This window comes from Ostrinia nubilalis, chromosome 4, assembly GCF_963855985.1.
Source record: "Ostrinia nubilalis chromosome 4, ilOstNubi1.1, whole genome shotgun sequence".
Taxonomy (NCBI): domain Eukaryota; kingdom Metazoa; phylum Arthropoda; class Insecta; order Lepidoptera; family Crambidae; genus Ostrinia; species Ostrinia nubilalis.
This window is the reverse complement of record NC_087091.1, coordinates 12863628-12878034: the sequence shown is the minus strand read 5'-3', so window position 1 is coordinate 12878034 and position 14407 is coordinate 12863628. Positions and strand designations below refer to the sequence as shown.

The 14407-nt window shown below is 33.9% G+C and overlaps 1 protein-coding gene across 4 annotated transcripts in view; it reads right to left on the bottom strand.

Annotated features, from left to right (window-relative positions):
* LOC135071198 (GATA-binding factor C-like) overlaps positions 1–8924 on the bottom strand; it is a 93545-nt gene extending 84621 nt beyond the window's left edge. For 3 of the 4 annotated variants that reach the window (XM_063964968.1, XM_063964972.1, XM_063964970.1), the window contains exons 1-2: positions 3478–3594; positions 834–1192 (exon numbers count right to left, since the gene is read on the bottom strand). In XM_063964968.1, the coding sequence (XP_063821038.1) occupies positions 834–1077 (244 nt within the window). In that variant the 5' untranslated portion in view covers positions 1078–1192; positions 3478–3594. Of the gene's footprint in view, positions 1–833; positions 1193–3477; positions 3595–8664 lie in introns of those variants that run through there. The other variant, XM_063964969.1, reaches the window with a different exon arrangement.
* Between the last annotated feature and the right edge of the window lie 5483 nt (positions 8925–14407).

Genomic DNA, 14407 nt, shown 5'->3' with positions numbered 1-14407 from the left:
CCATCATACCACGCTAACAGCTACCGCAGACAATTTATTTTAATTATTAGATGCCTAGGTTATGGTTAGGATGTAGGTAGAGTTTTAATCAATTAAAAGGAAATGACCTAAAAAAACTAAATGGAATCAAATACTGATATAGTTAACTTTTATCAATTATGTACGAGTAAGTTATCATGCTATCACGAATCGACGTCATATCAGGTCATGTAGAATCACGCGGAACTTGGCGGGAAGCTCTGGGCGGAAAGCTACAGGGCTACCTTCTAATCCTTTTCCAGTACTATTATAATATTCTATGTTTTTAGCTCTATCAGCAGCTTATTTAGAAAGAGGTGAAAATATCCGAATGATCGAACTCCTTTGATGGAGCGTGATGGAGTGAACTTTGCAGAAAGCTCCGTTAGTGTGTAAAAGAGCATGGAGACGCCTATAGCGGCTCATTAAGGATAATTATTTTTTTCTTATAATCCATCGCATAGGTTATGGGACAAGAGAAGTCACAGCCCTGGTATCAGAGTAGAGCCACCATAATAAGGTATAGGCATAATATTCCTTCCATTTATCACATGGTGGGCCTTTTCAAGGCGAGATTGAATAGGCACTTACAGGGCAGATATGTAATACCATCCTAGACTGCATCTCACTTAACACCAGGTGTGATTGCGGTCAAATACCTGCCTTGTCTTGCATAAAAAAAAACAGAAGTCTCAGTTGATATCAGACTAAAACCACTTAAGCAACTCCATGTCCGTTTACATACCTAATAGAAGAAGAAGTGAGAATGAGTGTGAACGATAATAAAAGAAGAATGAAAAGAAATAGTGACTCACCATGCGAGCTGACCGCAGCTGAGTAGGGGGCGTGCATCTGCTGGTGGTAGTAGCGCGCGCGGCTGTGGTGGCCGCCCTCCAGCGGCGAGTGGAAGAAGTCGCCGTTGGCCTCGTTGACGTCACCAGCCGCCGGGCTGCCGTTGACGCGGCTGTCGTACCAGCGCTGCTGCAGCGCGCTCCCGCCCCCCGCCCCGCCACCCTCACCGCTCATGTCCATGACCGCTGAACCCACCTCACACACCATGCATCGCTCTTATACACAACCACTATGAGTCCCACCGTTTCCACCTATCCGCATCTCAGTCCAGTCCACTATCGGCGGCCGCACTCTAACCTTGACCGGCTCATATTGCACGTGTCTGAAAACAGATAAGTCCGCGCTACATCAAAAAGAAAAAACAACCGGCGAATAAGACAATCAATTAAGATAATAGTGGTGCGCTATCGAAAGACGTCGAAGATATCGATACGCTCCCAATTTGATTAGGTGATACGGTGCGAACTACACTCGATACCGCCGCGATAAGCGATAAGCGCGCATTAAGCGATGTTAGCCAACCGAGTCGTGATTTTTATTGCTACTAAACCACCAAATATACCGTAATAGACATACTGGCTGCTATGACTCTACACAAATTGCCTTGAATTCGTGTTTTTTCTGTTTGCTACTGTATATTAGACAGTCATAACATAATTTAAGGTGATTTACCACATTTACACCTAGTTTTTTAGTTTGCTATTTTGAGGACAGACACACATGACATTATTTAATAACTGTTTTACCTTTTAACATTCCTGGTAAAACAGCAGCTAGACTTCTAACGACGATTTGAAATGTATGTGAGACAATTTTTATACCCACATTAAACGTTACATACCTACTTGTAATATTAATATTTAATTGTATGTAAAACAATTTAGGCTAAATTCTATCTTTTCAATTCATTTTTGTAAAGGACAACTTAGAAAAAACTTTATTGAAACAATAATACGTATAAATGTTACAGTCAAAACTCATAATCGGTCAAGACCGCTTTTGACTGGAAAAATCAGTCTAAAGTGGTTTTGACTGATTTTTCCGGTTAAAAGTGGTTTTGACCAAGCGCATTAATCAAAACCACTTTTAAGTGCAAAGATTTTATTTATCCAACGGAACAAATTGATAATCTACTTATCTTTTACCTGACGTGTACCCAGATATCTTAAAAGTAGTACCTAAAGTAGGTGTGATCATTTTGTATGCACAAATCTCAAAAATGGTACATTTTAAAGTGGTTCTATAACACATTTTTATGATTTCCAAGTAACTTTCACTAATCATAACACTGTATGAATTTTGACTGTTTGTTAAAAATCAGGCGAAACCGCTTTTGACTGACTTTTTGCACTCAAAAGTGATTTTGACTAACGCCCTTGGTCAAAACCACTTTTGACTCTTTTTACCAGTCAAAAGTGATATTGACCGATTATGAGTTTTGACATAAATAACAACAACACAGCAAGAACAAAAACAATTACTGAACAACTTAGGCAAAGTACCTAATTGAAAATGTCATAAAAGAAAATCTACATCAGGGATATTTAAAACTAATAAACTGCATTTGATTATGTAGAGCAACAAATATTATTACCGGTTCGTATTTTTAAATTTAAAAACCTTATAAGTATAAATCATTCCAATAAATTAAAAACTTGAGTTAGTAAAATCGTACCCTTTTTTAACTAACTAAACTTTACATGCACATAAAAACGGTTCAAGTTATGTGTTTAATTGACGTGTAGGTAGATGTTTTTTATTTGTATCAAAGTATGTTACTTTTAGAAATATTAACATTCTTAAATATTTTTTAAAATTTTAAGAAAATATTAAATTGTATTTTTGTAAATGTATGTCAATTTATTACTTACGTAATATGTGATTTTAAATTTAATAAATTAAATAAGCACTCGGTTAAAACAGTTTACAATATTATTCACTAGACTCAACAACAACTGCAACAACACTCAAACGATGATATAATTTTATCACATCTCATTAATAGTTTTTTATTTTGTAATTTCAGCTCAAGATCATTTATTTGAATTCTAAATAGGTACCTATCACAACTTAGTAACAATTCTAGTTTTTCATTTTATTTTTATTTATTGTTAGGGAAACAAACAATTTTGATATACAGACAAATAATCATTAAAAAAATAGGACAGAAATCAGCAAAGTTTTTTTTTTAATTTTGTTTAAAAAGGTTTAAATTCAAGATGTAATTTTATTAAAATGAAAGCTCTAGAAAATTAAATAGATATTGAAGATCTACTACCATTGACATTAATGGTTTTAGTTATGGTTTCATATTTTATGATACACGCGATACCTATCTGAAAATAGTATTTAATGACTTTAACAAATGAAATTAGTTTTCTATCTATACAAGGGCAGGCAATAAATCTTTTATTTATTACAATATTTTGAACCCGATACACAATCTTTGTTCAACAATTAATTTAAGAGAATTAATTTCAACATATAATTAATTATGACAATTTGATTACGTAACAGTTGTAATTAGTTAAGTCAAAATCAGAATCTCCTAGAATCCAGATCATAGACGTGCTTCTTGAGATAATATAACGTCAAGTGAAGTCTCACCAATAAAACGTTGATAAGATGAAATCTCGAATGATGACAAATTGATGAATTTAAAGCAACTTTGATATATCACAACCGACGACGCCGCTATCTGAAAATCGACTGAAAAGGATTTTTTTGATAAAATAAAAAAGGAATCACACGGCTTATCACAAATTACGCTGATTTCCTCGTAATATCTTGATGATAACGAGTGATACGGGCTCCACAAAGAAGTAAAATAATCCGTGATTTCGCTATTTCACGGCTTTCGATGTTATCTGTATTTAATTTAGGGTTCACACGGTAGCACATCGCTTAAAACTTATATTGATTCTTCACTACATATGTATTAATACTTTATGGTACATACAGATTTAATATTTAATGCCCAAGCTAGTGTAGCCTTCGCTTTATTTAATTTCAGACTTGATTCAAAATTATCGATAAAAATAATAATTGATTATGTTTTTCTTTCTATTAGATCTATATCTATTAAATCCTACAATATAGTAACCAGATAGTAACAGTTGCTCTACATATTGTCCCCTCCGCACAACACTATTCGATAATGTATTTAATTAAAACAAAACGACCAACTTAGATGAACGCTGGCAAAGACTGCATGTAAAATAATATCTATTTAAGCACCGAAGTATTTATCGGGAGGAAATTTTCATTAGAGATATTCATTAAAGATCGACGTAGCTCGCATAACTTTATTTGTGGCGCGCTCAGAAACAGGTCCACAATTGATCCATGATACCGGCGGGTGATGGATGCGCGGGCGCACGATAATGCGTATACTATCAGGATTTGAATCACGATCGTGTGATCAACACACAGTAGCGTATCCACGCTATAAATCACCAGTGATTGCCTATGCCCGGCACCAATGATAAACATTGTGATCTTACACCCACTGGATTATGAGTTATTTAGTATTTTATGGACGCCATTCCTGTTTTGAAGCGATTTTCTCCGATTTATTTGCACCTGCCACTTGATTTGCGTTGTGGGAGAACCTGACGGCTCGGCAAATATTTACATTGTACACCCGATGGTTTGTCATTGAGAATTATGGTGTTTATTCATATCTTCAAGAATTATTTTCTTGACGAGAAAGATGGAAATAAATTAAAATTTACAGAAACTATTTTAGTTGTTATACAGAACGAAATCTATTTATATGTGCATTCATAACCTTGTAGGCCTAAGTACACATACATAGTTAAAAAAAATATTTAAAGTCTTATGAATAACACATATTCAAATGAAAGAATAGTAATGCGAGATATTTAAATTAAATACTATAATCATTGTAAAAGTTAATGAACGCTGTTTAAAAGAACTACTTAGGTACATTGAATTCAAATAATGTATGATGAAAATTCATAGTACAGTCGTAGCAATATCCAATACAATCAACAGGCTCTACCAACTTTTTTTCAGTCCATCTCACAACAACCTTGAAACTAAACCTCACTAGTTCCAAAAGATAAACAAATTAATGTAACACTCATCGTCTTGTTAAAGATACGTTGAGTCCAGCAGGCTTGCTTATTAAGATTAGGCCAACTCCCAATTAAGATAATTGATTCCCTCAAAGACCTCCCGGCCTGAGGAGGGCCCAAAAACCCGTGTCCAACACTATCAGGCCTTTAATCGGAGTAGACGATACCAAATTGATTGACCCCAGGGATGTATTTATTAAACCACGAGAAAAATTTGGAAAGCGATTTTAGAATTTTTAGGGGCAACGGCCGTTATGGGCGGTTTTTGAACGTTTTTATTTTCAGGTGATGCTTTTGTGATTCGAGATAAAACGTTCGTGCATTTTCGTGATGCAACGATCAGTTTTGAAAAGCATTGTTCATTTTACATCTTTTTTTTGTTTTACAGAGCTTACTTACAGTTATTTTTTTTCTTATTTTTGTAAGCTTAAGGTTAATATTTTAGAATAATATAATGTAGAGTTATATTATTTATAGTTATATTTTTCACATCTTTTCATGGTTTTGATAAAATGACAATCATACATTTTAGAATGACTCTACATATTATCATATCAAATTAAATTATACATAAAGTATACATACTTACTTTAAAATACACAGTTCTGAAGTCGGTTAAAAATCCGAAGAACCTCTATTAAAACAAGCTAACAACAAAGGGATTGCACGAACCTCCGATCTCGGAGGCACAAAACAAAAACCTTCTAAACTCTACAGATAAAAGTTAATCTGTGATGGGAGTACAGACTCATTTTAGTTTATTTCCGAGCGTGTTTGATCGATGCCCCTTAAAGTGAACCATGGATTGAATAATTTATTGATACTTGATTTATTTTTCACTAAGAAAAAACCCTTAATCCGATTTTGATTGGTGTTTATCGGTACGTTTAATATTTATTAGTCATTTGCAGCTGGGTTTATTACTTTTTAAGATACTGAATCAGTCAATGAGTTCATGTTTGGTAGTGTGGTCTGTCAAAATTAATTTAGTGTAAGGCATAGATTCTAGATAAAGATTAATTTGCTGAACATTTAGTACTTTAAATCTAAAAGTAGTATTTTTGTGTTCGCTTTATAAACTTTTTCGTACTATGTTACCTTTGGTTGAGCTACGGCCACATCCAAACTGCATCAATAATAATTACAATGTCTTTCAATTAATCACACTCAACAATTAATCAAGCAAAACTCATACCTTATGCCTAATTCATTAATAGTGCATTTATTTAAAAAAATGGCTATTGATTTGCCACAGTCACCTCGTCACAGTGAAAGTTATGTGTAAGCTCCTCATTTTATATTTCTTATGACAAATTCACATTTAATTTTATGATAAAACTTTCAATGTCATAATAAAACTAAGAATTGTGACGATTTGACTTTGTGGCAAGGTGACAATAACCCGTGAAAATCATACTGGAAGTTTTCCATATTTTCCGAATTTATGGCCTACAATAAATTATTTTACAGGATATCTACATATGTACCTCCGGCGGAAACGTGTGCGCACATACACCGCTTATCGACGGATCATCGGCGCCCGCGCATCTCGGGCCGCATTCAAATTTCGAACAAGCGTCATGGCGGCCAAAGATATTGTGAGGTGACATTGACATTGATTGGTTGCCAATACTTATTGTATGGAAATGTATGTATGGTTGCATGTGATTTCTGTCGCAGACTACAGTGTCCTTCAGTAAAGTTTGCCTACCTAACACTGCGCCACATAAGTGTTGCATACTAAAATATCTGTGTTTAACTTATCTATATTTGGTAGGTTTAACATTTTATTGTAAGTTATAAAAATTCAATGTTTTCTCTATAACGTTAATAGCACATAGTACACATACAAAACAATTAACCTGTCAATTAAAACATTCCATTTAGCTCTATTGAATTTAATTTTGTAACTACATTATTTTTACTATAGATGTTAGAGCAAAAAATTGTACAACCACGTTGATAATAATTATCAAGAATAATGAAATTCTCTTTTTACTGCGGCAAGAACTTTGAAGTGCTAGTTTGACAAGTGTTTTGTTTTTTTTTAAGTAGGTACCACCTATCTCTAATTGTAGTGTCAGTATTTTTTTTAATTAATTTATACAATAACCAACTATATTAAAATTGACAGCCATTTAATTTAAATATTATTTTCTAACTAATTAAATCAAAAATTTAAGGCCTATTTTGCCAGTGCAAAATAAATAGATTATAATCTATAAATCTCTACATAAACATATTCTGCTCATAGAATACCGTTACCGAGTTTTACTAATTATGTATATGTACATACAACTATAAACGTTGCATTGTTGAATAAATATACATATTTAATTATGAGAAAATCACCATAGTAAGGTGTTAAGGTATTAAGGAAAATCGATATTGATCTCCAAAACAGTATGGAACTTGTTTCTTTTATGACAGTAATTAGATTAGATAGTTTACATTCATTAAATTGGACGTTGTACTAATGTAAAAATACTGTTGGATTAACATAAAACAAACACACCTACAACACACACTTTTATGTGTGTTGGTTTTAATATGTGCATTTTTCCTATTATAATAGGGTAACTGATATTTACCAAAAGATAAAGTACCTACCTACCTAACTCCTGTACTTAATGTATTGAAGACCGTGAAAGAATCAAATAAAAAATTTTGGCACAATAACAAAACATAGTTTTTAAGTCAAATGAGGAAAGTTCAAACAATGTTATTTTTTGCAGCCGAGCACTAAGTTGGTTTTGACACTTGTGATGTAAAGCAATAACCATAACAGCCAGTATGAATATTTGATTATACAACAATTAAACAGATTTGACAGACATTGTATAATTAATTCAAACGTCATGATATAATTATTAATTATGAATAATATGTAGAGCTGAGAAATTTTCACCTTGAAATTTCGTTTATGTCTTTTACATGAGAGAATGAGTTAGGTGGCCGTAACGCATTTTTTCCATATTAATAAACATCTGAGTCATATATCAATATGTCTTTTCTATAGCAACAAGATCTTTGTTTACACATACAATAAATCATTTTGAAATATATGAATTTTTAATTAAAAGATCTTAATCATTTCTAATCAGATTAAACTTAAATCAGATTAAAAATATTATACTTAATTAAATTAGGGGCATATCCATATTCTGACATTAAAATCACAATAATTTACATAATTATTATTGTGATCCTATTTAATTTTCTGGAACAAACTATTTTCCGTACTCGCCCGCGCAGTTTTCCGACGCACGGGCGCGGTAGAGTCTTGGCGTTCTAATCTTAATATTTCTTCATAAAACTAACTTTGAGTGGAAAATATGTGACAATATTACTCATAAATCATTATATTACATGATTGGCAATATTTCTATTGTATTACCTTGATGGTTAAATTAATATTTGCGTACGATTTTTTGACAAATATTTGCCGCCACAAATGGCAATGTTGATATGTAGAGCTTTGGTGATGTTTCACATACTAAGTTTGTTTATTGTTTATCTGAATGGTTAGAAGCGTATACGAATGGAATTATTTAATTTTTCACAATACTTCTATCATAGTTGATATTGTTTACCTATAGATTTGATAGAGTAAAGATAGGCACCACTATGTTATGAATGTAGGTTATCTAGTATGTTATATAAAAAATGTCTAAATAAGCAAAGATGTAAATACCTTAAATGTCCTTATCAGATGTGTATCACAATATTCACTATCACTATGTATCACTGTTAATACTGAGATAGAAAAACACACTGTAAACATTTGCTCCATGCCGTTCTCATTTTCGCTGAGTATCTTTATCACAGGTCACAATCATGTGTAATGAAATTAAATAGTTGCGGTTAGTTAGATTTAGTTGTTACAAAAACAGTTCATTGTTTGAGCGCAAGCGCAGGTCGCTCGCACGTGATGCGGCGTCGATGGGACGCAACCCGACACTAAACCAGTCGTGTGACTTTTTGTTGTGAACCGCGATCGGCCACGATCGGCTATGTTCGGCTTTGCCGGCCGCCGCTCGGAGTATACGCGGCTGTGATTGGCGCATACGCGAGCAGGCGGTTGGGAGGCGGGGCCTAAAAGCGGAGGAGGGGTTTAGTTCTTTTTTCGTTTTGGGCGGTGCGGTGGTGTGCGTGCAGTCGACGCGCGCGCGCCGCGTGTGATGGATGCCTGCGGGGGAAATTTTAATTAATTAGCATCAATAACTTTGGAATTTTACATGTTTATTTTGAATGAAACCGTAAGTATTGGCAGCGTCCTATGCTGCTTGAACGACCTAGGTATTTTATGTCGTCATCAGTGTTGGGCGCCAAAATGTAGCGCTTGGAATTTATTTTCCGGTGTGCAAAACTGAATCAACAATTGTGGAAGTAGTGCAATTTGCAAAGTAATTTTAATTCGCCGTACAATATTGGCTTTAGACATAAGACAGGACTGAAAATAGCAACATGAAATTAATACATATTACTTATAATGATTAGCTGTTTAATAATAGGTATGTAGAGTCAATTGATGTGTAAATAAGTTCTGAAACTAGGTGATATTTATTGTAAAGAAATGCTAGTCACGATTAAATGCAAATATAAAACTTTAGTTATTTTATATTTTAGAATTTACTCACCTCAGTTACAATCATGATACGGAACATTTTAGAAAACATTAATAGATACTTTTCCACTCAGTCAATAATGTAGAGATATGTAATACTTTAAAGCATTTGTAATAACAGCATAAAATAATAAAATGGCACTCTACTTAACAGCTGGAATAGGTATTCTTAGATCTATATTATTCAGTAGAGCATATCACTAAGGTAACTCATCAACAATCACCTTGGTTACAATTTGGCAGCAATTCAAGCAACTTTAAAAAAGCCTTTCCTTTTTAAAGTTGCTTAAATTGCAGACAATTTACTGTTTTTTATATAAAATTAGAGATAGGAATTGGAACAGCTACTTAATAAAGCTCTGGGTACCTAAATGTTTCCTTTTTTGTCGGGTTCGCACCTACACTAACACTTATTACACAGCTTTATGCAACGAAAAGATTTATTTTTTATTTTATGTAAGGGATATTTTTTGCAGGTAGGTATATCTTTGTAATAAATTAAATTTCAATGCGGGTAATAGTTGCGTCTGTAGATATTTGAAAATATACTGCTTTTGAAAATATACTAGGTTTATATTTTTACTTCTTAAATAAACGCTTCTAAATCTACCTTACTCGTTTTTTTCTGCATCAACGGATACAATGCAAGCACAAATAATTCAAATTCTCGGTTGAATTTGTAATCACAGAAATACAAAACTCAGTACAATAGGATTATCCATTGCATTTTTGTGCTCACCAGCCAAAGGCCGTTTTACATAATCTAGGAAAACAAATATTGTAGCTAAGTGCAATGTTAACAAATGCTGCGACACTTTTTTGTACTGAAATATACCGAGATAACGCATGGCTGAAAAATTACTCTTGCGTTTTCCGGAACGTTACGACAACGCTCACCTATTTTTGTTTAAAGTTATAATTTAACAAATATTCTACCTTGAATTTTTATTTCAAATAATATGTAGAGATCAAAAGATGTCTATTAGAATCTATTGGTTCTGAAACGCCATAAACTATAACAAACCTTTTTTACGAAGAGTAATAATTTAGCTTCCAGTTGCTAATCGAAGATCATCGGGAGAGGCCTATGTCCAGCAGTGGACATTCTATGGTTGAAATAATGATTAGGAAAGTATCAATTGGGTTTACTAAATTGGTATTAATAAGATACATATGTAATAATAACCGAGAGAATTAATGCTCTGTTCTAATAAAAAACGAATTTTATGGTTTCCTGGAGGAAATAACATAGAATTTCTCAGCTCTACATCTAAGAACTAAATTAAAATGAAAAATCATATATTTGTAAAAACAATTAAATAACTTAAACATCTCATAATAAAGCTCTATAAAATAATCATGTCATTTCATGAAAATTAAGAATAAAAATGTGGCAACAATTAAACAAAGATAGAGAATTAAAAAAAAAACTGACTTAACTGGAAGAAGCTCCAGACAGCACCTACAAACCTAGAGAGAAAGATTTTACTTATTCCCTGATGAATAATTAAAGAAATGCACCATGTAGGTATACTGAGCCACATAATATTTTATTTAAACAATCACTGATCCTTCATTTATTTAAAAAGCATAATGGCATCTTTAAGTATTATCTCTCACTTATAATAATTAGATATTCTATTAACTCGCATTATTATCGCCGCTTTCTATCGAGAATAGGAAGAAGACCACAAAACTCAGTTTTTAGATTTCCAGCAGTAATTACTATAACAGATTGGAATTGTATAAACTTTGTTTGTATGAATGTTCAAGTCCACATATTATTATGCTTGTAGTAATTAGCTAATTTAGCTACAGCCAGTTAGAAGCAAGATAATCAGTAAAGTATTATTTAGAAAAATCTATTTGTAGATTTCATTTTACTCATCATAATATTGAAAAATACTGAATATGTATACCTACATAAATCCTTAAAAACCACGTTCAGCAAAAAGAAATAGGATTGGGAATAATGAACATGTAAGATAAACTCGTATATTTCTCGTCTATGTACGATATTACTTATGTAGATATCATAATATTTTTTGTTAAAACAATGCCTAGCTCCTAGGCAGCCTAAGATCCTCTTAGCGGTGGGGGTGGTGATTTATGCTATATACCCGCGCGCTATAAATCCCGGCACAACACTATCTCGCTAGTGCTGCGCGTTAATGGGTAATGACATAACGCTGCGGTAACTGGGTGACTGTTACAAGAGATTTACTTTGAGACAATTCTTGGAAGTCTGGTCGAATATTTGCAAAATTTAATAAAGTAGGTATAGCTCTACATTTTCCGTATAGACAGCTTTCAACTAAACGTAGAGACGATTTCAACTATTGCACTGATCTAAACATATTTTTCCATAATAATCTTCTACTGGCATCAAAAGTCATATAATATAGAAAATTCACAAAATTAATTTTTATTATATTTATAACAGACAAGCTTTTCGCCTGCTGCTTCGCCCACGTTGAATTTTGTCTGTCACAGAAAAACTTTATCGCGCGCGTCCTTGTTTCAAAAACCGGGATAAAAACTATCCTATGTCCTTTCCCGGGACTCAAACTATCTCTATGCCAAATTTCATCTAAATCGGTTCAGTAGTTTAGGCGTGAAAGCGAGACAGACAGACAGTTACTTTCGCATTTATAATATTAGTATAGATTTCAATAAGCTTTTTATTCAAATCTACGAGTAAACTGTTTATCTCTTGACTAAAAACTTTCTTTAAACTAAAATTTTTCATTAAAAATGATAATTACTACTACATTACAAGTTCCAACATTAGGCTTAGTAGGTACACGAGAAGCAAACAGGATAAAAGAGACGACCATGAATCCTCACTTTAATTAATATTTATATTCAAATCCTAGTATTTTCCTTTCCCCGCGACACCCACACATTTCTAAACGGGTAGTCTGAATAACATTTAACCCCTTTGAAATGTAAAAGCATTACGGAATGAAAAAACAGCACTTATGTACCCCGCGACTCAGATAAACCATCTCCAGTACAAAGCGCACAAAGATACAATGCCTCTGAAAGGGTTCAAGAACGCACTTTTAAATTAACCGCCAAAGCTTCCAGAACGATCTAACTCGCATCTACCCGCCACACGATTTTCGACTCTACAGCAGTCTACCACGAACATTCCTCGTAATAGTCGCCTGCAGACACACAGCGATATAAATTATAGCAGCCGCAATACTTCTATTTAAAGTAGGGCCGTTTACATTTTTCCTTTTCATGTCATTGTCTCTGTGCGGAGAGCGCTTGCAACCGTCACGTTCCAATTTTGAAAAGTGTCGGAGCAAAATGGTAGACGCTTTGTGCCGTCCCCCGCGCGGGCTGAGTTTGGTAATTTAGCAGATGTTTTACCTTTGATGTTGTCTAACATGCCTGTGACAACCAGACATCGCCCCAATCGCGATACCTATCTGTGTATGTATAGGCACATGGATAGCTATTAGATATAATACAGCGCTCGATCGGCTCGTTTGGAACATGATTCGTAATTATTCATACCGCATGCCGACGTCAAAAATATAAGAGCGACAAGAGTCATAGATACAACCTTCCATCAGCCAGTAACCAAATTGGAACATCACCGCGCCGTGTTTACAACTCGACAAAAAAGAATAAATAACAAAGGAGCCGAATTTAAATTCCAATCGAACTTTGACACATGTCTGCCACCATAAACAATGGAAATTCAAATCATCGTTGCGTTCGAACGTTCCGACGTAATGCGATTGTGGCGGGGCACTCACACTGTAGTCTATGGCTCCTCATCTATAAATAGGAGCCTTTTCTTTCGCTTTTTCTTCACAGAATCTGAGTCGAGATGGTGCGATAAGGTATCTCGCGTGAGACGTACTCAATATCCACAGATGGCCTTGCTTTCGTGTAATCTGTGTTCGACGTGGATATTTTTGAAGGTTTTTGTTGTGTGTTCTTTGAAAATTTGTCTTTGTGCGTCTAATAGGGACATTATTTTGACGTGGAGCGCGCCATCGCCATCATGTAAACACTGATTGAGGATAGATAAGTAAGACAAACGGAATGCGGGCATTGGGTACATTTTTTTGGATGCGAATTTAAGTCTTAATACCCGATTCCAATGTAAAAGTTACTGAGAAGGCTTTGACATCTGCCACAGAGACCTTATAACAAGAGATAGGTATATACTTTTTAGGGTTCTGTATCCAAAGGTTGCCTGAGGGACCCCATTTATGTCCATCCGTCGGTTACAGTAGAGCTCTACCCTTTGAACAGCATCAGCAATACGTAGAATCCTGAAATTATAACTGACTGTATCTACTACTCGTGTGACTACTATAACAAGGAATACAAAAAAAAACAGAAAATAAATAAAAATGTCGTGCTAAACATTAAACTATGGTATGGGATCTGCAGCCTGTTATGTTATGTATGAAATATTTACTCGTAAGTACCAGAGGTATAAGCACCTTCAACAATGTACTACAATTTTAATCATGCATTTTGCCATTTCTACAAATACCATTAAACATTTCTAGATTAATCCCACTGATTATTTTGAGCAATAACAATAAATAAACTGGTTAGTGTAGAAATGTAAATGTGAACAATAAGTTTTCCCATAAGTAAAATACTTTGTGCATTTAAAAACGTCAGCAGCATTTAGGTGGGTATAAAAACTGAGTTTTATTAATATTTAGAGCATCGTCACCACTCAAAATACACTAAATATTCACGGCTGAGGTTTGGATTAAGCTGTAAAGTCGTTGTATTGAATACTCTATACGGTTCTTATTCTGGATGCGCT